At 43.1% G+C, this 22,726-nt stretch overlaps 1 protein-coding gene across 22 annotated transcripts in view; it reads left to right on the forward strand.

Annotated features, from left to right (window-relative positions):
- The window catches only part of Tenm3 (teneurin transmembrane protein 3), a 2,726,621-nt gene that overhangs the window by 2,638,001 nt on the left and 65,894 nt on the right, over positions 1-22,726 (forward strand). For all 22 annotated transcript variants that reach the window (XM_063275416.1, XM_039094506.2, XM_039094513.2 and 19 more), the window contains 6 exons: positions 412-558; positions 9,041-9,257; positions 10,254-10,373; positions 10,963-11,224; positions 16,730-16,997; positions 18,253-18,396. In XM_063275416.1, the coding sequence (XP_063131486.1) occupies positions 412-558; positions 9,041-9,257; positions 10,254-10,373; positions 10,963-11,224; positions 16,730-16,997; positions 18,253-18,396 (1,158 nt within the window). The remainder of the gene's footprint in view (positions 1-411; positions 559-9,040; positions 9,258-10,253; positions 10,374-10,962; positions 11,225-16,729; positions 16,998-18,252; positions 18,397-22,726) is intronic.

A 22,726-nucleotide genomic window follows, 5' to 3' on the forward strand; every position in this document is an offset into this window, starting at 1 on the left:
TAAAAAGAAGCTTCTAGCAATGTTTGTAACGGATTAAAAAATTGGATCAAGGGGTTCTGAAATTATTTTCCTGAGATGTTTTCCCAAACCCTATACTATATCTTGTTGCTTTGCAAAAGGGGGGAAGAAATGTCAGGTTAATTTTGTCTGGCCTGAAGCTACTTAGTGGGTCCTTGCATATATTTCTGTCCTACACAGGTAAGTGGTGTCTCAAGGGTCAGGCCAATCAAAGATGCCACTTGGGTAAGAACTAGATCCTTAGATAACGTTGCTGTCTCTATCCATGTGCAATTACAGTCTTTGTGCTGTTTATAAAGGCCTGTTTCCACTACGTGTCCCGTATCTGTTTCCTTCAGATGCAAGGTCTTTCCATACTCAAATCACTGGTGTTTTCCTTCCTTGTCTTGACAGAGGGTTGCCCCGGCTTGTGCAACAGCAATGGGAGATGTACACTCGACCAAAACGGCTGGCATTGTGTCTGCCAGCCAGGGTGGAGAGGAGCGGGCTGTGATGTAGCCATGGAGACTCTCTGTACAGACAGCAAAGACAACGAAGGAGGTAAGGAAGGCGGAACCTAAAACTAAGTGCCAGAGCCTGGGTCCGTAAGTTACAGCGACTGCATAAGTATCTGTTGGGAAGGAAAGACCGATCCCTGAAGATTAGGTTGGTCGAAAATGTGTGAGTGTCGATGGCTTGATTGCACTCCCCGATTCTTCTGAACCGAAAGCCTGGTGATTGTTGTTCATGGAAGGGGCAAGGTTACTGAGTTTCTGTATAAAGTCCATTGTTCCCCGTTCCTTTTTCTGATTCCCGGGTGGCTATCCTCTGCAACAATGTATTGAGGGCACTGTGCGTCGGGAGTGCCCCAGAAGTGTTTTAATAACTAAACAAGCCAAAAGATGCCAGGCATTTTTTTTTAGGCTCTTCTGTTAAAAATGATCAGTGAGAGGGAAAAAAAAGGAGGAAGGAGAAGAAAATAAAAAAGGAAAGCAAGAGAGAGCGGTCCCCTTGAGGCTGAATTCCACTGTCTTTTTATCCTTAACTTTACACCCCTATAAAACGATTGCAATATTCCACCCAATTTAAGCCTTCGGCAAGGAATAACTATTCTCCCGTTTGAGCACATCCCCCATGCTATTGTATTTTAATTTCAGAGAATAGAGAGTGGGAGTTGGTGATGGAATCGTTGCCCCTGACAGCTGTTTAATTTTGACAAACCATTAGGAGCGAATCTGGTGTCTGGTTGGAGTTGCCGTCTGAGTCTGAGATCACCTCCTCAAGGCCTCCAGCCCTGCTCTTCCGGGAGATAGTCATCCTGGACAGTAGTGTTGGCTGGAGAGCACAGAGTTTATAGAGGCAGGCAGACTTTCCCTCCACCATGTAGCAATTACAGGGTGTTCAACCACATCTGCAACTCCACTCTCTCGATTGTTTCACCTATAAAAAAGAATTAGGGGGCTTTGAAGATTTTAAGTGGAAAAGAATGTATTTGGATTGTTCTGCGGTTGCAGCCATTGTCATTCGGATTTTCCTTCCTGTGGTTCTGGGGTGCTTTATCTTGACTAGTCCTAGAAAGTTGCCAAAGCAGACAAGGTTGACTGGGGCCTAACTCCTCCAGTGACTGAGCCAGCATCCCTCAGCACCAGGCATACCCTGCACCACACATAACTGGTTAACTTGCTTGCAGACTGATGATCTTTCCAAGTTACTTTCCTTGGCTATCAAGACAAGCCAGTAACCCTACCTAAAGCCTCCTTTCTTCCCCGCTCCTAATGGAATCCAGCAGTTGCCAGCCCTCAGAGCTTTCCTAGCTAATAATACCTTGTTACCCAAACTCCTTGTGATCACCTGCTTACAGAAATGGCAGCATTAATCCTCTCTGAGACATAGCCCAGATGGCAACCTAACTCCTTGCTTTCCCCGGAAGAGCTCCAATCCCATTGTCTCTGGCATCAGGGGAGGAGAGTGACTCTTTCTCCTTGATTGTGCGGTCCAGGTTTTTGTAGTCCTCTAAAAGGAGATTACTTTGAGGAGGTCCTACTTGCTCTCAGAGGGATGCAAACTACGGGCCAAGTCTGTAGAGACAGGCAGAGTAATTTAGGGGCTAATCAACTCTTTGGTATTATTATCAGCCAAGGAGGTTTTTCCTTTTCCTCAAAAATTTATCAACTGTGAATTGGCCCCATTCCCCTTTGTTTATTCTTATTAGCATGAAACTCTGCTATCGCTAGGCTTCTCCCTCTGAGGGAATCTGAGCGGATAGAACTACTCCTGTGAATTCTCTGTTATCTCACAGATTTTGCATGGCTGTCTCTAACCTAGTTCTGTTGTTCTTCAAAGAAGGAATCTCACAGCTGCCTTCATCACATCCTGAGGTGGTCACCTTGGGTGCCTGGGAGCCCAAGCTAGAGATTTCTTTGCTATAGGCATATGGTAGTGCCTTGGAGACGGTGTCTGCCATACTAAAGGCCAAATCGAGATGCATGACCTGTCTATGTAGGATAGTGGGACCATGTGACAAAAAGAACAAAAAAAAAAGGGAGGCTTAAAATTAAGGTGGTACAGAAACCTTAGGACATGGGGACAGTGGAGAGTTGTAGGTCTGTTATCTATGTCGTCTGATGTCAGAATATTGAATTAGCCAGCACGCCTCTAAGTAACCTGATTTGACATAGTCAGTAGCTGAAAAGGAGTGGGAGAAGAGGTTGATTTGCCCTGGCCAGAAATTAAACAAACAACACTGTGTGTGTGTGTGTGTGTGTGTGTGTGTGTGTGTGTGTGTGTGTGTGTGTGCGCGCGCGCGCGCGCTTGTTTTCTTTAAACACAGTCTTGGGAAAGTGGTTTCCCATTCCCAGAAGTGACAAAGATAGATTAAGTTATAGTCAAAGTGATAGGCTTATATAAAAACGTCTTTATAAAACACAATACAATGTATGATGAATATACACAGATAGATAGATAGATAGATAGATAGATAGATAGATAGATAGATAGATAGAGATAGGAAGATAGATAGATAGACAGACAGACAGGAAGATAGATGATAGATAGATAGATAGATAGATAGATAGATAGATGATAGATAGGAAGATAGATAGATAGATAGATGATAGATAGGAAGATAGATAGATAGATAGATAGATAGATAGATGATAGATTGATGGATGGATGGATGGATGGATGGATGGATGGATGGATGTTTATATAAACAAGTACATACAGGGAAATACCAGTGACTTTCATCTACTCCATACTAGTTTCCTTTTTCCCACCGTGACCAACCCCATCGCCACTGTCTGATATAAAGAAGGAACCAGTCACTTGCTTTCCTCAGTCACTAAAGTCACTAAAAGGTACCCGTACTTGCCTTCCTGGGTCCTTCCTTTCCTGTTGTCTTTCAGACACAGTGACTTCAAATATCCAAACAATGGGCAGGAGCTTCTGAAGGAGCAGGAAGAAGGGACACTAGTAGACTGGATGGAGTGGAGTCCTTCTTCACTCTTAATACCTATGCATTCCCAGGAAGTAAACCTGCAGCCATGTCTTTTCATGGTTCAAACAGCTGCTGTGTGCACTGGGTGGCTGTGGCCTTTTGAAGCTAAGGGGAGTCTTCCTCATGATAAGGTCTCTGACAAAGATCTGTGCTCTGGGGAATTGACAGTGATCCCCTTCTCCAAAGGAACTCCAGATTTCAGAGAGAGGCTGCTGGCACAAGTTTAAAAAGGTATCATTGGCTTGGGAAAAGTGATTAGTGGTTTGGAAGACAATTGGTTCCTATGTGAGGTCATGATTCTGTTACCATCAACCTATTTTCTATCCACATGGTTGTCCTGATTCATTTCACTTCTCATACACTGTTAGTAATGGGGGTTGTTATTTTTCTCTTGGTACATAATAATGTGTGGTGAATACACAGTGTGTGTGTGTGTGTGTGTGTGTGTGTGTGTGTGTGTGTGTGTGTGTGTGTGTGTGTATGTGTGGGGGGTGGTAATAAATATAACTTTTTTTTTTTGGTTCTTTTTTTTTTTTCTGGAGCTGGGGACCGAACCCAGGGCCTTGCGCTTCCTAGGCAAGCGCTCTACCACTGAGCTAAATCCCCAACCCATAAATATAACTTTTAACAAAGAAAAGGTGATGTAGGGTAGATTGGTTGGTACCACTCATGATATTGGAAATATAGGGAAGGAACGAATCTAGAGAGGAAGGGAAAGATGTACGTTGTGGTTGAATCATGTTGAACAGCTGAGATGTGTTTGGCTTTTCATGTCTGTATCATATGCAGCTAGAAAGATCTAGAAGGCAGATTTTTTTATAGGTCAAAAATTGATCACGCTGGAGCCAAGAGCACAAAAATGATATGAGTATGAACTTGAAGACCCCAAGACAGCACTGGTTCCCATAGAACGAGAATCAGGGGAGAGTCAGATCCCATTCAGTAGAAAGGAGCCCCCCATGTTCACTGGAAACAGTCATGCACTGCACGTGACACACTGATAAATCTCACAGTCACAATCCTGCCTCAGGGTTGGGACCTTGCAGTAGGCGAGAGCAAAGGCGATAAGCTGTAATTAGCTTTAAGGAAAAGATAAGACTTTTTTAATAAAAATTTTAGAAAAAAAATTAAAATGCCCATACTTTGAAGAAAAAAGTGAGAGTCTGGAAAAACAGAGCAAGGCGGGTATCAGAGGTGAGAGCCCGAGTTTAATAATCTGACTGAAGGTGTGCCGATTAAGCCTGACAGAAAAATATATCGAGGATGATGCGAAGTGACTTAAAATGTTATAAAAAACAAAATAGGACAGGGTGGAAACCTGGAGGCGAGACCAGAGGTAAGCCATTGTGGCCACAGGCTGACATTTGTAAATAAGTTCTGACTGAACCTCTGTGGTCGCCCTCATCCCCTCGTTTGTTGAAGCTTCTTCACAAGGACTGCTTCATAGCGACATGGCTCACAAAACCTAAAAATACCTACCATTGGGCACTCTATAAAATAAACCTAACTAACCACTATTAAAGACCAGCAGATGCCTCAGGGAAGGCAAGAATGTTGTTTAAGATATGGACGGAATATAACTAAAGCAATAATGTTAGGAATCAAACAGAGGGAAGCATGAATTACACATCTACTTTACATCAGAGTGCCACTTACAGCACAGCCCAATGTGAAGAACCGCTCTTCACTAATAATGAAGGTTGCTATTCAGTGAGCTCTGACATTTTCTGATCTTCCAAGGGTTTTTTTTTTTTTCTCCTTCGATTAATGTTGTTAAAAATGGCGACTATTCCAGGCCAAATGTAAGCCGCCGTAGTGTTCTCTCGACTACAATGGAATCCCAGTGACTTTCAGAAGCTATTCCACAGAGACAGTTTTGCAACGCTGTACATTTGGGCAAGTGGGTAATCAACTTAGTCATACCAGATAGGCCTCTCTGCTGTGAGTGCAGACAAAGAATGAAAAATGTCTTCTCAAGTTATAGGAAGCCAGATTCATAACCATCCGTCACTTGCTTGGGCAAGTTACTGATAAACTCTGCACAAAAATAACAAACAGTGTGTCCCTGCATCTTGCTGGTTGAAAATGAGATTCTTTGTCTGATGGATGTTAGCAGAGCGGCTTGTAAAAATGCATTTCCAACTGATTAGTTCAGAAGGTGTCAATCTCGTACAGTTTTATGACCTGCAGACTACAAGCCAGATGTACACTTGCTTTTTATAAACTAACAAAGATGGATGGCTGACTCTGAGCGCTCCTCTTTGGCAGCTGGACCATATATTGCCTAAGGGAGGGTGTTGTGGGAGTATTGGGATGGGAGCAGTTAACTCTTAATTCACCAGATTAATGGAGATTAAATATAATATTTGAAGGTGCTCTCCCTGTGGAGGAGTGTTCTGTAGGAACATAAAAAAGCAGTGTTTAATTATTCTCTCAGACATATGTATCATGCTCTAAAGCCACTCAGAGTGCGAAGTGAACTAGATCATAGAACACATACTAAAGGATCCCCATAGAAATTCTACACACGATTGTCAATCGCCACTTAAAGGTTAAAGATGGTTTTAAGGGGTTGTTCTATTTTGTTTTTGAAGCCGAAAGTGATATTGAAGTCACAAGCCAATCATCTACTGCCTGAGAGTACTAGGTCTTGAAATCTGTGTTTCCATTCCAAGAGAGAGAGAGAGCTGGGAAATTACACATTATTATTAAGATATGTCCTCATGAAGTCCTCAGCACGGCCTCATCTTTCTTCCATTCGAAATATCAAAAAATATTTATACATTTTTCATCTCTATGGCTTTTTCAGTTGGAAAGAAATATTTTGATAAATTTACATGAAATTTCAAAGCTCAGTTTCATTTGATTATCTTAACACATGGTTTTAGATTTTTGCCAAAGAATTAAAGCATGCTGCTTCAAATAGTCCACAACCCATGACCTTCGTAATGTGCACTATCTACATAAAAATGGCACCCATAAAGAGAAAATATGTAATATCTCTTATCAGAAATTCAGACCCACTCATTTCTATGTGTATAGAAATTATCACAATCTTTTAAAATGCTTATGTAAGAAGAGACCAACACCTTAAATATATGTCAGGTACCCCCTATTGAACTCGCTTCCTCCAACTTCAAAGGACATAAGAGAGAATTTTAGTTGCTGTCTGTGGATCCAGTTTCAAGGGATTACCAAAAAAATCCAACCTAAATAGACTTAAAGTAAAAAAGAATGCTTTAGCTTCTAGAAGGCCAAGGGCAGCTTATTAAAAGACCCCAAGGAGGCCACTGTGTTTATGACCTGCTGGGTTTTCTCAAGCCTTTGACTCTGCTCATTCTGGGATGGACCGGTTGCCAGATAGGTCCTGTGGTAGCAGAAAGCTGGCTACAGCAATCCTTACTCCACAACCTTATGTTTCATTCCAGTGAACATCGGACAGAGAGACAGAGGCTCTGTTCATGTACTTCCTGACGTCATCCTGACATTTTGGGACCAAAGTGAAAGGAGTACGCATGTGTATGTGCATGGTCTGAGAGTTGGAGAAGCTACAGATTGAAATCAAAAATCAAGGGAGGGCGGGAGTGAATGAAGTAAACAAAAGGCCTGCTCCATTCTTCCTAAGCAGACACTGGGACTAAGGGTTCTACCTGTGTCTCATGTTTCTTTCCTCTCTCTCCTGTGTTGCTGTTCCCTTTCCTCTAGACTAGAAGTTTAATCTATTTCTTTGGTTAAGAGAATTTAGTGCATTTTTATTTGTTTTGAAGGGTATACATATGCTACACAGCAGGCACGTGGAGATCAGAGGACAGCTTGTGGGAGTCAGTTCTCTCCTTCCACCATGTGGGTCCTGGGATCAAACTCAGGTCATAACAGACCCTGGTTGCAGACATGTCTAACCACTGAGCCATCCTGCCGGCTCATCAGCGTCACTACCTCCTGTCTCCATTTGCCATCAGATAAGGAAATGGCAAACTAAGTATGGTGTAAAGCAAATAAATTATTAGGATTCGTTTAACAGGAACTGAAAGGGGGGGTTGCCCCTTGTATAAATAAAACACAGACCCATCATCTAAATATTTTTTCATCTGGGTTTTTCATAAGATCACCTGCACCTTACGTGTAAGGTAGCTTCAGACCTTCTTGTCAGTTACTCAAGAATGTTTGATGTCTTCACACTATTTTTTATTAATCTATTCTGAGATACAGTTATGAAGCAGGTCTAGTTATACGTATTTAACTGGTGAACAGCCAATGGGCTTAAAGGGCGGGCCATGGCAATGACTGACAGCCACTCACATATCACATGGTTGGTGACAGGCCTCACACAGAATTTATCAGGCCTGCCTCACTTCATGCTGGAGATACGTTCTGAGACCTGCATCGCCAAACCATTTAATCACTGCACAGACTTGCAAATGTCTTACAGAAATCTAGACATATACAGCAGTCACTTACCCCAGTCACCTAATATTAAAGTGAGACATTGATCCTGAGACATGAGAAGCTTCGGTTGTCATAACAAGGCACGTCGCTTCATTACATTGGACGGAATATACTCTAAAGTGATGGCAGATGGTATCATGGAACAAATAATAAACCATCAACATAATTATCTATTACCACTATTAAATATTATGTGCATGGTGACATGTTCCTGGCAGCCCATGTTCGCTGGGCAAGCAGGCCACACTCGTAGGCAGCAAGGCCAGGTCTTTTGAGACCACCCACTGACGTGCAGCTCCTTGTCAACAGAAACGTGTCATGTGTCGGGTGACTGTGAGCCACCAGTGTTCCTTTGTAATATTCCAGCAGAGGCATCGGTGACTGTACAATGCTCCTTTACATCACGAATATGGTACCTCCATGGTTCATGGTTGATAGTTTTATAACCTCCATGATCATGACTAATTCACATTTGCCATGTGTTTTTTTTTTTAAATACTAATACTGTACTTTAAAGTTAGCAAAGAAAAAGATCAATTTAGAAATGCCTTACTCCCTGCTGGAACATGATTTACCCTCTTAGGAGAACTATTTCTAAGGAAGATGGCTGGCTAAACTCACCCACTTCGTGTTAGCGTGTTTGTGTTAGCACTTTCCCATCTTTCCCTTCGCAGAACTTTTCCTAGTTTTAGAGCTTCACCGTACCTGGGTACCGGTCTGTTTTCTCTATGTGCCTAGTGTGGGAACTCCTCGGCCATTTCTCTAGAACATAGGCAGCTTCAATAATTGTGCTTACAAATAACCTTGATTCCTTCCTACTAATATGGTATTCTAATCAGTAATCCATATTCCTCACTGGGAATAAATATTACATGATTACTTTGAACCGTCCTCAATCTAGCTCTTTTTGTTCTGTAAAAACAGGTGTGAATGAGACATCTGTATTCCATGAGGCTTCAGAAGGGATGCCTCATAGAGAGAGCCACCAGATACACAGTGGTAAATTAACTGGCACGGAACAAACCCACCCATCGAACAAGTCACCCTGTGCCTCCACGCCAGGAACGGATCCGGCTAACCAGTTTGCTGCTCTCTCTGCAGATGGACTCGTGGACTGCATGGACCCTGACTGCTGCCTCCAGAGCTCCTGCCAAAACCAGCCCTACTGCCGTGGCTTGCCCGATCCTCAGGACGTCATTAGCCAGAGCCTTCAGACGCCATCTCAGCAAGCTGCCAAGTCCTTCTATGACCGAATCAGTTTCCTGATTGGGTCGGATAGCACCCACGTGCTCCCTGGAGAAAGTCCGTTCAATAAGAGGTTAATGCTTGCTTTCCTAATAGAGACGCGGAAGGGTCTCGAGAACAGTTCTGCGTGCGTTCTGTGAGATGCTGATGAGTGTGTGTTTGAGAAAACTGCTTATATATTTTTTTCCTTTTTTGAAAAATTCTTCATCAGACTTCCCATTTCGAGCATTTTTGACACCGTTCACATACTTTGTCAACTGCAGTACCTGAGACTTAACAGGACATCCCATTAAGGATGTCAATAAATCTTCATTTAACTAGTTGATTTATTTTTGAGCACAGTTGGAAACATTTCCGAAGGCACGATGAAAAGACCCCAAAAGGCAAAACAGAAGTGCACTTTTTTTTAGCTGAGCTCACTAAATAATATAAATTATGAATTAGTGTAATGGAGCTGCTAACGGCATGGCAGTGAGGTTGCATAAGCTGTTTGACTGGTGTTTTACAGAGCAGTAATGACCTGAAAATCAACCAGAAACTGAAAGCAGGTGTCTTGCGTCTCGCTGAGCAAAGGAAGATGATTTATGCAGAACTCCTGGGTCTGCAGTCATTGAACTGCATTAAGGCACTGAGACCCACAGATTAGAAGCTGTTGAACACATGTTTCTTATTGCCTCCTTAAATCTTGTGCTTCATGGTCCCAGCGGATTTACAGATTGCCCCAGAATTCACTGGAAAGGATACTTTTCTTCGAGAAGTCATATATATGATATATGGGGGGAAAAAGCGTCAGTTATAATTTTTAAAATTACTAGTCTTGATAATGCTCCAAAGAAAATAGATCGCAACAAATTAAAACTCAGGGCGAACCCCAGGCATCTAGAGACGTAAATTACACTGAAGGTAAAGGGAGATGGTCTGGGGCTGTTTCAGACCTGCTCTTTTGTGAATAGTGCTTGATTGTTTATGATAGGGACATTTTTACCTTTGGCCTGGATTATCTATAAATCATGGTAATGTTGGCCGAAGACGACAGAGATTCACTCAGACTCTTGTACTTTTCCCACAGCCTCGCGTCCGTCATCAGAGGCCAAGTACTAACGGCTGACGGGACCCCGCTTATCGGCGTCAACGTGTCGTTTTTGCATTACTCGGAGTATGGATATACTATTACCCGTCAGGACGGAATGTGAGTCATCCCGCTGTCCCTGTCAGAGGACGTGCAGCATGAGGCTGGGCGTCGGCCCGTCACCCGTCATACTGCACTGTCTCTTTAACGGAAAGACAACCACCTCAGACTGTAAAAACCCAGGACAGTGCAGCAGGCAGAGATTGCGAGTCATGTACTCATACGCCATAATAGTTCATTTCTGAGGCGTGATAGCAGACTGTGGTTCTGTCGGACGGTGTCTTTTGTCTTTGAAGAGTTGTGTTGAAATCTTTATTGGAGATGTTTCTTGCTGCCTGTAACTGAGTTCAGATGGCTCCAAAGGACCGACAGGAAGTTAGGGAAATAAAAATACACAGCTCAGTGGATAGAGAAGGGGTGTTTGAGTGCTTGAGAACCCATTTCATGTGAAAACTAGGAGGAAACATTGTTTGTGAGTCATCTTAGCTTGAGGTGAGCTAAATTAGTCTTCGTACCAGGACAGCTCACTGAGTCAGTTGTTGTAAGGCGGCGTTCACAAAGCTAGTCACTGGATAGTGACGGCTCACTGGGTAGTCTTGTCCACTGACAGCTCACTTAGTCAGACTAAGTGCATCTTGTCTGGTCTTAGGTTTGACTTGGTGGCAAATGGTGGCGCCTCTCTCACCTTGGTGTTTGAGCGTTCCCCGTTCCTCACTCAGCACCACACTGTGTGGATTCCCTGGAATGTCTTCTATGTGATGGATACCCTTGTCATGAAGAAAGAAGAGAACGATATTCCCAGCTGTGACCTCAGCGGGTTTGTGAGGCCGAGTCCCGTCATCGTGTCGTCGCCATTGTCCACCTTCTTCAGGTCTTCTCCTGAAGACAGCCCCATCATCCCCGAGACACAGGTGAGCCACTACCGAGGGCAGCATCCCCACATAGAAGCATTTCCAGCCGTGGGTTGCAAAGGACACTTTTTAATACTTCCAGGATTCTCGTGATATCTAGGTGCGCGTGATCTGTGTCCTAGAGTAGAAAAAAGTGCCTTAGAAAAGGTGACTCTTGACAGGAAACATTAACTTTCTAAGGGTATTATCAAAAAAAACTTAGTTATCTTATCATCTTTTAAAGTCTAATAATTTATCTCTTAGTGCCTTAGTCTCCACAGGAATAAAATATCTAACTTTTAAAGAAACAGTCATGTTAAATATTCAGTTTATCTCTTGAAATAACTACAGATAATTTCCTTCCCCTTGTTTAGAAATAACTTTCAGATCCTAAAGGCAAGACATTAGGTATAACACCAGTGAATATCGTTCTGATATGCAAAGTAAAACTATGTGGTTCGAAGCCAGGCCAATGGTGCAGCTCTGTAATCCCAGCTGTTCAGGAGGCCGAGGTAGGAACATTGCAGGCTCAAGGCTTTCCTGGACTACAGAATGAACCCGAGCCACCTTCGGACAACCTAGGGAGACCTTGTTTCAAAATAAAAAGTAGATGGGACCAGAGAGATGCCTCAGCTGCTATAAGCATTTGCTGTTCTCCCTGAGAACCAGAATTAAGTTTCCAGCAACTAAGTCAGGCAGATCACAGTACTAAAGGGGGCTGGGAACATTGCTCATTGGTAAAGAACTTGCCTAGCATGTGTGATTCTTGGGTTCAATCCTCAGTACTACATCAATAATAATAATAATAATAATAATAATAATAATAACAACAACAACAACAGCATGAGCTTTAAAGCGCAAAGCACACACAACAGCTTTGTCACATTCACTCTTCAAACATGCTTGAAATGCTCGTTCTATGGCAGCCATTGTAAATGGGGACCAGTCGTAAACCAATCAGACAGAGTACCTGCCCTCGGCAAGCTTAGCAACCAGAAAGAGAGAAGAAACTGAGCACTTAATATGCTTCAAGTTAAGATAAGGCTTTAGAAACTCCAACACAGGGTAAAGCAGGTCGAAGTGGGAATCCTATATTGTAATAAGGGGAAGCGATCTCTCTGCCAAGGTGGCACTTGTCAGTGGAAACGTTGAGTTTGAGTCCAGGGGGTGGTTAAAATTCAGGGTAGGAATCTTGGGGAGGGGGGGCTGGCTCACAGATGCACTTATAACATGTTTGAGATAAAGAAGTGCAGACAGAGATGGCAGGAGGCTAGATCAAAATGTAGAGGTTATAAGAAGGCTCTCCTGGCTAATACTGTGTGGAAATGACATTCCGGAGATTTCCAATGTCCAAGTAAACTGAGCAGATGCTCTGGGAACTGCACCATGACCTTATTCGATTTGATCCTCCATTCTCCAGGTCCACCTTGTAACTTGTAACTTCTTAGTTCTAAAACAGCCTCATTCAGAAGTAATATCTGTCCAGAGGGTGACAGATTTCTAGTGAAATCTACCCACGATGATGTGTTTCAAATAGGCAACAGGTCCATGAATGAGTGTGGTGTCCTTGCTAGCCATTCACACAGTAGGTGTGACGTAATCTGAGGAGGGTGACAAGACTACCAGGACACAAACCCTGTCATTAGAGGTGCAGTAAGTATCTGAATGAGCAGTGGGAAGTTCAAGTCAGAGAACAATGCATGAGTGAGCCAGAAGCAGCATTGCCGAGGGGGCCATCTATCTCACAGAGTGATGAGGCGGGAAATGTGCTGATGAGTGACAGCAGCAGAGAGCCCACAAGATGGGTAGACACTGGTGGGATAGCTCATTGAGCAAAGCTGATGACCTGCATTTGATCCCATGTGGCAGAAGGAAAGGACCAACTCCCTGAGATCATCTGCCAGCCTACAGTCACAACCCCACCCATACCCATGCACAAGATAAATGAGTGAATGTAAAAGAAGGAGGAGGGGAGGAAGAAGGGGAGAGGAAGAAGAGAAGGAAGAAGAAGAGGACGAGGAGGAGAACAACAGCAAGAACAAGAAGAACAAGGAGGAGAAAGGAGGAGGAGGAGGAAGAAGAGGAGGAGGAGGAGGGGGAGGAGGAGGAGGAGGAAGAGGAGGAGGAGGAGGAGGAGGAGGAGAGGAGAGGAGGAGAATGTAAATGAGGGAGGAGAGAGACAGGAGAAAAATCCCATCCAGAAGGGGCACTGAACTCCCTGGGCTGTATGGAAGCAAGAGTCTGGCTAACCCAAGTCACAAGATAGCTGACAGGAGACAGAAATAATGAACAGACTCCCGTGGGCTTTATTCGTATGTCTGGGTGGCCAGAGCTCAGGTAGCAGGTGCCCTTAGCTATGAAAAGGGGCAGGAGTAGCAGCAAGGAAACAATAGACAGATACAGAGTGTCAGACGGCAGCCCTAGCTTCTGAGTGCTTGAAGGCACCCAGAGTAGCTAACAAATTATGCAGCTGGCACAGGAGGGTTTAAGGGTGTATCTTCCCGTTTTGTCAGGATTTATATTTCCTAAGTAATAAAATATAACATGATAAGGTTCAATTACATAGCAGAAATGCATGGTCTAATGAACTAAATTACAGATATTTGTTCCTGGGAAGTAGGTTAATGATGACAGAGACAATAATCGGTTATTAAAATTAAGAATAACATGGTATTTTGAAATAGAGTAGTAAGTCCTAGCAGGTCACAGGAAGTGGTTATTAATGAATTCCCTTGCGAGAAGAAAGACTATCGAATGTATGGGAAATTATTTTGAAAGTAAATTATGAGGAAATGTTATATTTTCTGGGCCAGTCAGGATTCACAGACTGTTTTTCAAACAAATGCATTGACTTTTCTTCCTCTCACAATAGAGTAAGTTCCCTTCAGATTGTCTACTCTCCATCCTTCTGTTCTAAGACATCCGTCAGCATTAGATCTCCTGGTTTTCTTAGACGTAGGGGAGCTTTAAGAAGTTTCTGAGTGGATGGGGTGGAAGGATAAAAGGTTAGAAACTAGAAAGGTTTGGTGTGTTCAGAAACGGTCTTCCTCAAGACCACTCAAGGACTGAGTATCGGCAGAGTTAGTGAGGACCTCGGCTGTATTAAACCGAAACATTAGAGCTGTGCCTTCCTTCATAGTTACCTCACGTCACTTCCTCTTCACACCAGCTGCCGTGCAGACCAGAGTGGGAGTCACTTTACTCTGTCCCTTGGTGCCAACTTCCTGCTGTGTGTTCTGTTATACATCTATAACGCCTGGAGTTTTACTTCAGACATCCAAATGGGGAGACGTAAATCCGTGTGCACTGTTCCTCACTGCGCTGCGAGAGAGGGATAGGGAACACGGAGCCACTATTCCAAGATTTTTATAACAGGAAAGGCAGTCATTCGTGCCTGAGTGATTAGTGTGTATAGCGATATATACTAACGTTTAGGAATGCATCTCATTCCCAGTAGAGGAAATGGTTGTTTTCAGACACAGGTTACTTTGTTTGCTTGTTTATTTATTTGAATTCTATATGTGGGTATTCTGTTGACATCATTTCCGCCCCTCCCTCTTCCCTTCCCACACCCTCCACGCCCCAACTCCTTCTGAAATCCATGGTGTCTTCTTTAATTCTTACTACATATATCTGTGTGTGTATCAGTAAGCTATATGAGCCTATGTGGCATCACCCCACGTGTATGTGTTCATGACTGACTGCTCGGAATTAGATGGTGGAGAGGACTCCTCCCTAGGAGGACTGATTGCGTCTGTCTCGGCAGCCATTAATTATCCACAGCTCTTCAGCTAGACTTCAGACCTTGTTTGGTTTACGCCATCCACATGGGATGTCAGGTGGTCGTGTCATTTTCTTAGGCTGTGTTTAAGCAACTATATTGTTGGAATTTCGGGGGTGCAGTTTCTCTGACAGATACGGCAAGCGCGCCCTGGTCCTCCCGCTCTTACAGTCTTCCCGCCTACCTTCAGTGGTGTTCCCCGAGCTTTACGAGGATTATTTAGCATTGAGAAAACCATGGGCAGTTGTCCTCTGAATTTTGACCAGTTGTGGATTTTTGGGATGGTATTCATCTACAGAAGAAAGAAGCATTTTTAGTGATGAGATAGGCACGAGTTCAACAAAGGTTGCCTTGCACAGACACATAATAAGCCTAGAAAAAGATCCATTATTAGTTATGAAACTAATAAGAACATAAGTAGAGTCTCTTTAGAAAACCCTTTAAAGAATTTTTATATACTACTGAAATGTATTTCAAAATCATTAATTACTATTTGGGTATAATGTATATTTCTTTTTTATTGGATATTTTATGTATTTGCATTTCAAATGTTATCCCCTTTCCCTGTTTCCCCACTCCCGTGCCCCTCCCCCTGCTTTTATGAGGGTGAGCCCCCTCCCAGCCACTCACTCCCACCTCACTGCTCTGGCATCCCCTATACTGGGGAAATGAGCCTTCACAGGACCAAGGGCTTTTCCTACTGATGCTGGACAAGGCCGTCCTCTGCCACATATGCAGCTGGAGCCATGGGTCCCCCCGTGTACTGTTTGGTTGGTGGTTTAGTCCCTGGGAGCTCTGTGGAGGGAGATGTGGCTAGTTGATATTGTTGTTCTTCCTGTGGGGTTGCAAACCCCTTCAGCTATAAGGTACCTTTCACTAAGCTACCCACATGGACAGCTCACCATCAGGTTAAACATATATGTAGTGTGTAATTGAGGTAGCCTCACATGGATAAAGTTAGCTTCCTACAGGCAGAAATCAGAAGCATGTTTCATCTTACATGCTTCCCTCTGGGAAAATAAGACACACGGCTTTAAAACATTAGCTCATTTACCGTGTTATTAAAACTCAGTGGTTTTGGGGTTGGGGATTTAGCTCAGTGGTAGAGCGCTTGCCTAGCAAGTGCAAGGCCCTGGGTTTGGTCCCCAGCTCCAGGAAAAAAAAAAAAAAACCTCAGTGGTTTTAATGTGGGTCCGTGTAGTTCAGTATGTAATTATGAGGATGTGCTGCTGCTACGTCCCCTCTCACCGTGTATCTGGAATCAACTACAATCTAACCCAGACGTGTCTGTGCTCCTCGCTGTTGTTCCCGTCTTTCTTACAGAGTGACCCAGGTAGGCTAACGAGGCCATAGTCTTAGTTAGGTTTAGCCTCTAAGGGACCAGCTAATGGTGTGTCCCTGTTCTGAGGTGACCACTGTACAAATGTCAGCTCTGTTCTCCAAGTGACTGGAATAGAAGATTCGTTCATCAGAGTCTACTGAGACTACAGACTCAATAAGCTGGGGTATGGAGAGTGTGATTAACTCCAAATAAATGACAAGACGCTTTCTGGAGGGAAGCATTAGGCTGGGCGTGGAGTTGTTTTGTGATTATCAGATAAGTTGACAGCTCAGATGTTATTTGTGAAAAGGAGCCAGCTGCGTCTTATTTCCTGTGCTCTGCTGAGTTCTGCTCACTGTGTCTCACTGTATCGAGCTCAGCATCCGCAAGCCCAGTTAAGAGCTTGTGCCTCTTTCAAACGCAGGTCCTGCATGAAGAAACCACAATTCCAGGGACAGATTTGAAGCTTTCCTACCTGAGTTCCCGAGCGGCAGGGTACAAGTCCGTTCTGAAGGTCACCATGACCCAGGCCACCATACCGTTTAACCTCATGAAGGTCCATCTGATGGTAGCTGTGGTCGGGAGACTCTTCCAGAAGTGGTTCCCTGCCTCACCAAACCTGGCCTACACGTTCATCTGGGATAAGACAGACGCATATAATCAGAAAGTCTACGGCCTGTCAGAGGCAGTTGGTAAGTTTCTCGGATATCCCTCTGCACTGAGAAAATGGGGCCAAGGTGAGAGAATTACAAAGAGGATCTCAGAAACCTATGGCAAGTAACAAGATAAGTAAATATGTGCCTGCAGGTTCATCTAGGGAAGTCACATACCAGTTGTTTTTGATCCACCATGGGGAGAGGAACGTATCGCATACAATGGGAGGAAAGGCTGTTAGCATTTCCACTGAAACTGTCTTACAAATCTCCCATTACTATGTCCTTTCTCCTGGTAACTGTTTTTACCTTTCTTTCTCTCTCTTTCTTTCTTTCTTCCTTCCTTCCTTCCTTCCTTCCTTTCCTTTCCTTTCCTTTCTTCCTTCCTTTCTTTCTTTCTTCCTTCCTCCCTTTCTTTCTTTCTTTCCCTGTGGTATGCTCTTCTGTTTACTTTCCTCCTTCCTTTATGACCTGACCTCTCTAGTTTTTATCATCATTTTAACATTTTCTGTATGTGACAGTGAACAGGGTTTCCATCACAATGATCTTTAGCAGAAGGTCAAACAAAATTGGGATCCAAGAACTATTTCAGCTCCTCTGCTCAGAGGGCCAGTGGGAAGATACCAAATCACTCGATTGGCTGTGTGACCGGACAAAAGAGCTTGACATGTGTAATAAAGTGTAGTGCAAGCTCAGGCCGGGACATCAACAACTAAAGGAAATCATGGGTTTTATAGCTTCAAATTTACTAGAAAATAGCTTTTTTTGTTGTTGTTCTTCAAACAAAAAAAGTGTCTAGAGTAGAATTAGTTCTCACCAATCACAATCCTTGTGATTCATTGTGAACTAAAGTGAATTGTGAGTTGGTATTAATTCCTACCATAAATACCTACCATAAATATTTTCCATAATGAAAGTTCTTAAGAACTGAACAGTTTGGATTATTTATATAACAAATATTATTTTTGTTGGTTTTGTTTAAGTAAAATTTGCTACTAACTTATTATAATTATTTAGCTAGTTTCCCAATCTGAACTTAATATTGTGCTAAGAATCCCTTGTAAGAGTGACAGAGGTCTTAATTTCTATTAAGTCAGTGTGCGGTAACATTTGGAGTTGGTTGTTTTTAATCTCCCATGTAGTCGAATCCCTTTACATTAAAAACGAACTGCTTAATAAATGAGGAGAGCTGTTAACTCAGATCACAATTGTGAGTTTCCCTCCAAATCATAAAGTTCCTTCCTTGTCCTGTACAGCTAAAGGATGAGCTGTGGTTTACTTACTTCCCTTACAGTGTCTGTTGGGTATGAGTATGAGTCGTGCTTGGACCTGACTCTGTGGGAAAAGAGGACTGCCATTTTGCAAGGCTATGAGTTGGATGCTTCGAACATGGGTGGCTGGACCTTGGACAAGCATCATGTCCTGGATGTTCAGAATGGTAAGTTCTTGCTCACACTAAGGTTGCCCATGCTCTGATTATACTACGAGAGCTCTCTATCCTCTGAATACCGTAGGATTGGAATTAGAACAGAATACTGATAACGAGATCATTGGAAGACCATGGGATTGTGGGACTCTATTACTGAACTTTACGGTGTTCCTGTGTTTGTACTTTGCCCAGTAGAGTGTAAATTCCCTGACTTTGGTGAAATCACTCTGTCTATATGAGTGTCTCTCTACAAATCCATCTGTGAGGGCCTAATTCTTCACAGCAGTGTAAGAGTTACCAAGACTGGCAACAGTGTGATTTATTGTAAGCCAAAATGAAAATCCATGGTACTTTACCAAGAGATTTCCAGTAGATTCTTGACAATTAGTCTGTTCAAGTGTCTAGTTGTATCCCCTGCCACATACACACAAACACACACACACACACACACACACACACACACACACACGTCAGTCTGCATTAAGTAAGAAAAAAAGAAAAGGGAAAAAAAACTCTCACTCAAAAATACTGTAGCTTGATTTTGTGAATATTAGGAGAAATGAATAACTTGAGAGAAAAATAAAAACTAAAATACTTCTGACATCACAAACCAAACTGCAGAGTGTGAACCCTCTCCTCATACACAAATTGGCTCTGGTGGGAAGGAATTCTGTTCCCTCAACCAACATTCTATTCGCATGCTTGCCCACATGTCAGAGCATCCAAGATGCTCAGTGGAAAAGGCCGGGCCATCTGGTTACCAGCCCTAACCTGTCTTAAACCTTCTCACACTGACAAGTCTCCACCATCCCTCTCGGAATAGCTAGAGGAAATGTCCGGGTTTGCTGAGTAGTATCCCTTTTGACTCTTGGGAAGATTTGGAATGTTGAATTGAGACTACCACACAATTAAGTGCTCGTGATTGATGGTCACGTTTGGAGTGATGTTTCTTTGATGTTTGTTCTGTCTTTAAAAATAAGAGTTGCAAAAATATATCTTGACTTCCTAAGTATACTGAGTCATCGTTTCCAAGTCAGTATTTGAAAATGCCGATGCCTTGCCGAGAGGACATAATGAAGGGTAAAATGTAGATCACTCGGGAAGAAAAATAAAACAGAAATACTCCTCACGCCTTTACCAATTTTGCAGCAGTGTTTAGCTCTCTTCCTTTCCCACGTGTCCTGGTCATCCATTGACATTCCAGAAGGCTGGGAACAGAGCCCATTTCAAGCACCACACGGCACATACATTATAAATGCAGGGGTGTAGCTCGTGTAGGAGAGTGCTTGGCTAGCACGCACAAAGCCCTGAGTGGTATCCACATCCACACGTGAACTAGGCTTGGTGGCGCACACCTGTGATTCTAGTTCTTGGGAAGAGGCGAAGGTGGGGGGCGAGGGAGGCTCAGGATCGTCCTTGGCTTCGTAGATAGCTTGGCACATCTAGAAAACTTTAAAACTTAAAAGAGGAAGAGGAGGTGGAGGAGGGGGGAGGGGAAGGACGGGGAGGAAGAAGAGGAGGAAGAGGAGGACGAGGGGGAGGAGGAGGGAGAGGAGGAGGAGGAGGGGGGAGGAGGGGGAGGAGGAGATGACTCCCAATCAAGGAGAGCTCTCCGTGTGTCAACTGCAAGCTTCCCTTGAGCCGTCAGTGTTGTTTGAGATGGCGGTACTCTCAGTCTGTGCTGTGAGTAACGCTGAACTGAATCATGGTCTTTCAAAATGCATAGGCATGTGCCAACCATGCCTGGAGCTGCTCCTGATTAAATTATTTAAAATTCTATCTCCTATATTTGTCTGCGTGTTTCCATATTCCTGCGTGAGTCCTTTAGAAACAAACCTTGGGGAACAGTGTTCTAGGTTTGCTTTAGTGATGACGAGAATTCAGTGTAAAATGCGACAAGATTTCTTCAAGGGGCTGTAAAGCCATAGGGGTAATATAGGCGTCAAAGCCCAGCAGGACTCTGTAACTCAGCCCTATTTAGTTACTTGATAATAGCATTCGGAAAGATTAGGAAGTATATAGATATCGTACGGGATTAGGTAATATAAATATGCATAAACATGTATATTCTAAACAAGAGTGTATAGGAGGCGTTTTACTAAAGGACCAGGTCAGATTTTAAAAGTGAACTGTAGTGTTCTAAAATACGTTACGTGAAAATGCGAGGTCACCTGAGTCCCATGGTGAACCGATTGCAGTTTCAACTTGTGTCCAAGAACAGTCTGACAAGTGGTGGCTGTCCAAAGTGACATGTGCCTAATTGAATAAACGAAGTGATTTGTAACTGTCGAGCTGGATGAGTTCTAGACATAGACAAAGGAGACACAGACCCAGGGGTGACAGGTGTTTGTTCAGGCCCCCTGGAAGAGGGAACAAACATCACAGTGCTCTCCCTTCTGTCTCGCTGTACTGGAGGAAAAGTGAAGGGCCCATCATCCGAAGTAATCGCATAAATCAGAGGCACTAGAGCACCAGGCTGACTCATGGCTCTTCTTCCGATCAAAAATGCAGAACCAACTCTCCCAGGAAATTATGCTTCCATAATTGTCAAATAATGTAATCACAGAAAGAAGAAATCTTAGGTATCATCCGTGCCGTCTTTGAATATTCAAGGCAAAAAGCATCTCATCTCTTGTTATGATCCAGACTTATTTAAATTATTTTCCCTTAAATTTGAATAAGCCTGTTTTATCATTCCTGATTTCTTTATGTAAATTGGCCATGATTATTACATCGCCCAAATAGCAAGGCCTTTTTTTTTTAAGAAAAAGTCATCACAAAATGCACCTAAAATGTACTGAGCTATAAGGGGAACGTAATTATTCTGATCTCTTCTTCACTTTCAAATTATCCTGAAGTGGAGGAAAAATCATGTTCTCGAGTTTTCTGTTTGTACCTTTGCAAGATTATTCCCTTAACGGTCTATCTGCTACAAAGCATGGTCATTAGCTCTGAGAACTACTTTGAGGCAAAGAAAGCCCAATAAATACAATATATACTGCTCTAAAGGCAGAGCAGCAAGTGGCTTATTCAGATAATAATACATTGAGGACTATCATAAAATATTTAAAGGACGGGAACAGCTGACAAGCCAATGGATAGCAGACTCAAGCCATTGATCTGCATGTGGTAACAGCGAAGTGAACCAAAATTAAGTCTCAGTTCAAATCTAGCCTCTTACTAAGAAAATATTGAATATTCCCTGGGAATTTTTTTGTTCTCACATTTTCAGCAAAGCCCATTAAGGAGCAGACTGGCATTTTTGTCTTTGTAAAATTATTGACACTTTCGAGTCTTAAAGCAAAATTCAGTTTGAATAACAAATTTGCCTTCTGCATCAGTTTCATTGTGTGTGTGTGTGTGTGTGTATCTGTGTGTCTCTGTGTCTCTGTGTCTGTGTCTCTGTGTGTGTCTGTGTATATATTGTGTGTGTCTCTGTGTATGTGTGTGTATGTGTCTCTGTGTGTGTGTCTCTGTGTATGTGTGTATATGTCTGTGTGTGTGTTTGTGTGTGTGTATATGTGTGTGTGTGTATCTGTGTGTCTCTGTGTCTCTGTGTGTGTCTGTGTATATATGTGTGTGTGTCTCTGGCTATGTGTGTGTATGTGTCTCTGTGTATGTGTGTGTGTGTGTGTGTGTCTGTGTGTGTGTCTCTGTGTATGTATGTATGTGTCTGTGTGCATGTTTGTGTCTGTGTGTGTTTGTGTGTGTGTATATGTGTGTGTGTTTGTGTGTGTCTGTGTATATGTGTGTGTGTGCATCTGTATGTCTGTATGTCTGTGTCTCTGTGTGTGTCTGTGTGTGTCTCTGTGTATGTGTGTGTGTCTCTATGTATGTGTCTGTGTGTGTGTCTCTGTGTGTGTTTGTGTGTGCATGTGTATGTGTCTGTATGTATGTATCTGTGTGTGTATGTGTGTATGTGTGTGAGTATATGTGTGTGTCTCTGTGTATGTGTCTGTGTGTGTGTCTCTGTGATGTGTCTCTGTGTGTGTTTGTGTGTGTCTGTGTATATGTGTGTGTGTGTCTGTGTGTGTGTGTATATGTGTGTGTATATGTGTCTGTGTGTGTGTGTCTCTGTGTGTGTCTGTGTGTGTCTCTGTGTCTGTGTGTGTGTCTCTGTGTGTGTTTGTGTGTGCATGTGTATGTGTCTGTATGTATGTATCTGTGTGTGTATGTGTGTATGTGTGTGAGTATATGTGTGTGTCTCTGTGTATGTGTCTGTGTGTGTGTCTCTGTGATGTGTCTCTGTGTGTGTTTGTGTGTGTCTGTGTATATGTGTGTGTGTGTCTGTGTGTGTGTATATGTGTGTGTATATGTGTCTGTGTGTGTATGTATCTGT

The sequence above is a fragment of the Rattus norvegicus genome, chromosome 16 (genome assembly GCF_036323735.1).
Source record: "Rattus norvegicus strain BN/NHsdMcwi chromosome 16, GRCr8, whole genome shotgun sequence".
Taxonomy (NCBI): domain Eukaryota; kingdom Metazoa; phylum Chordata; class Mammalia; order Rodentia; family Muridae; genus Rattus; species Rattus norvegicus.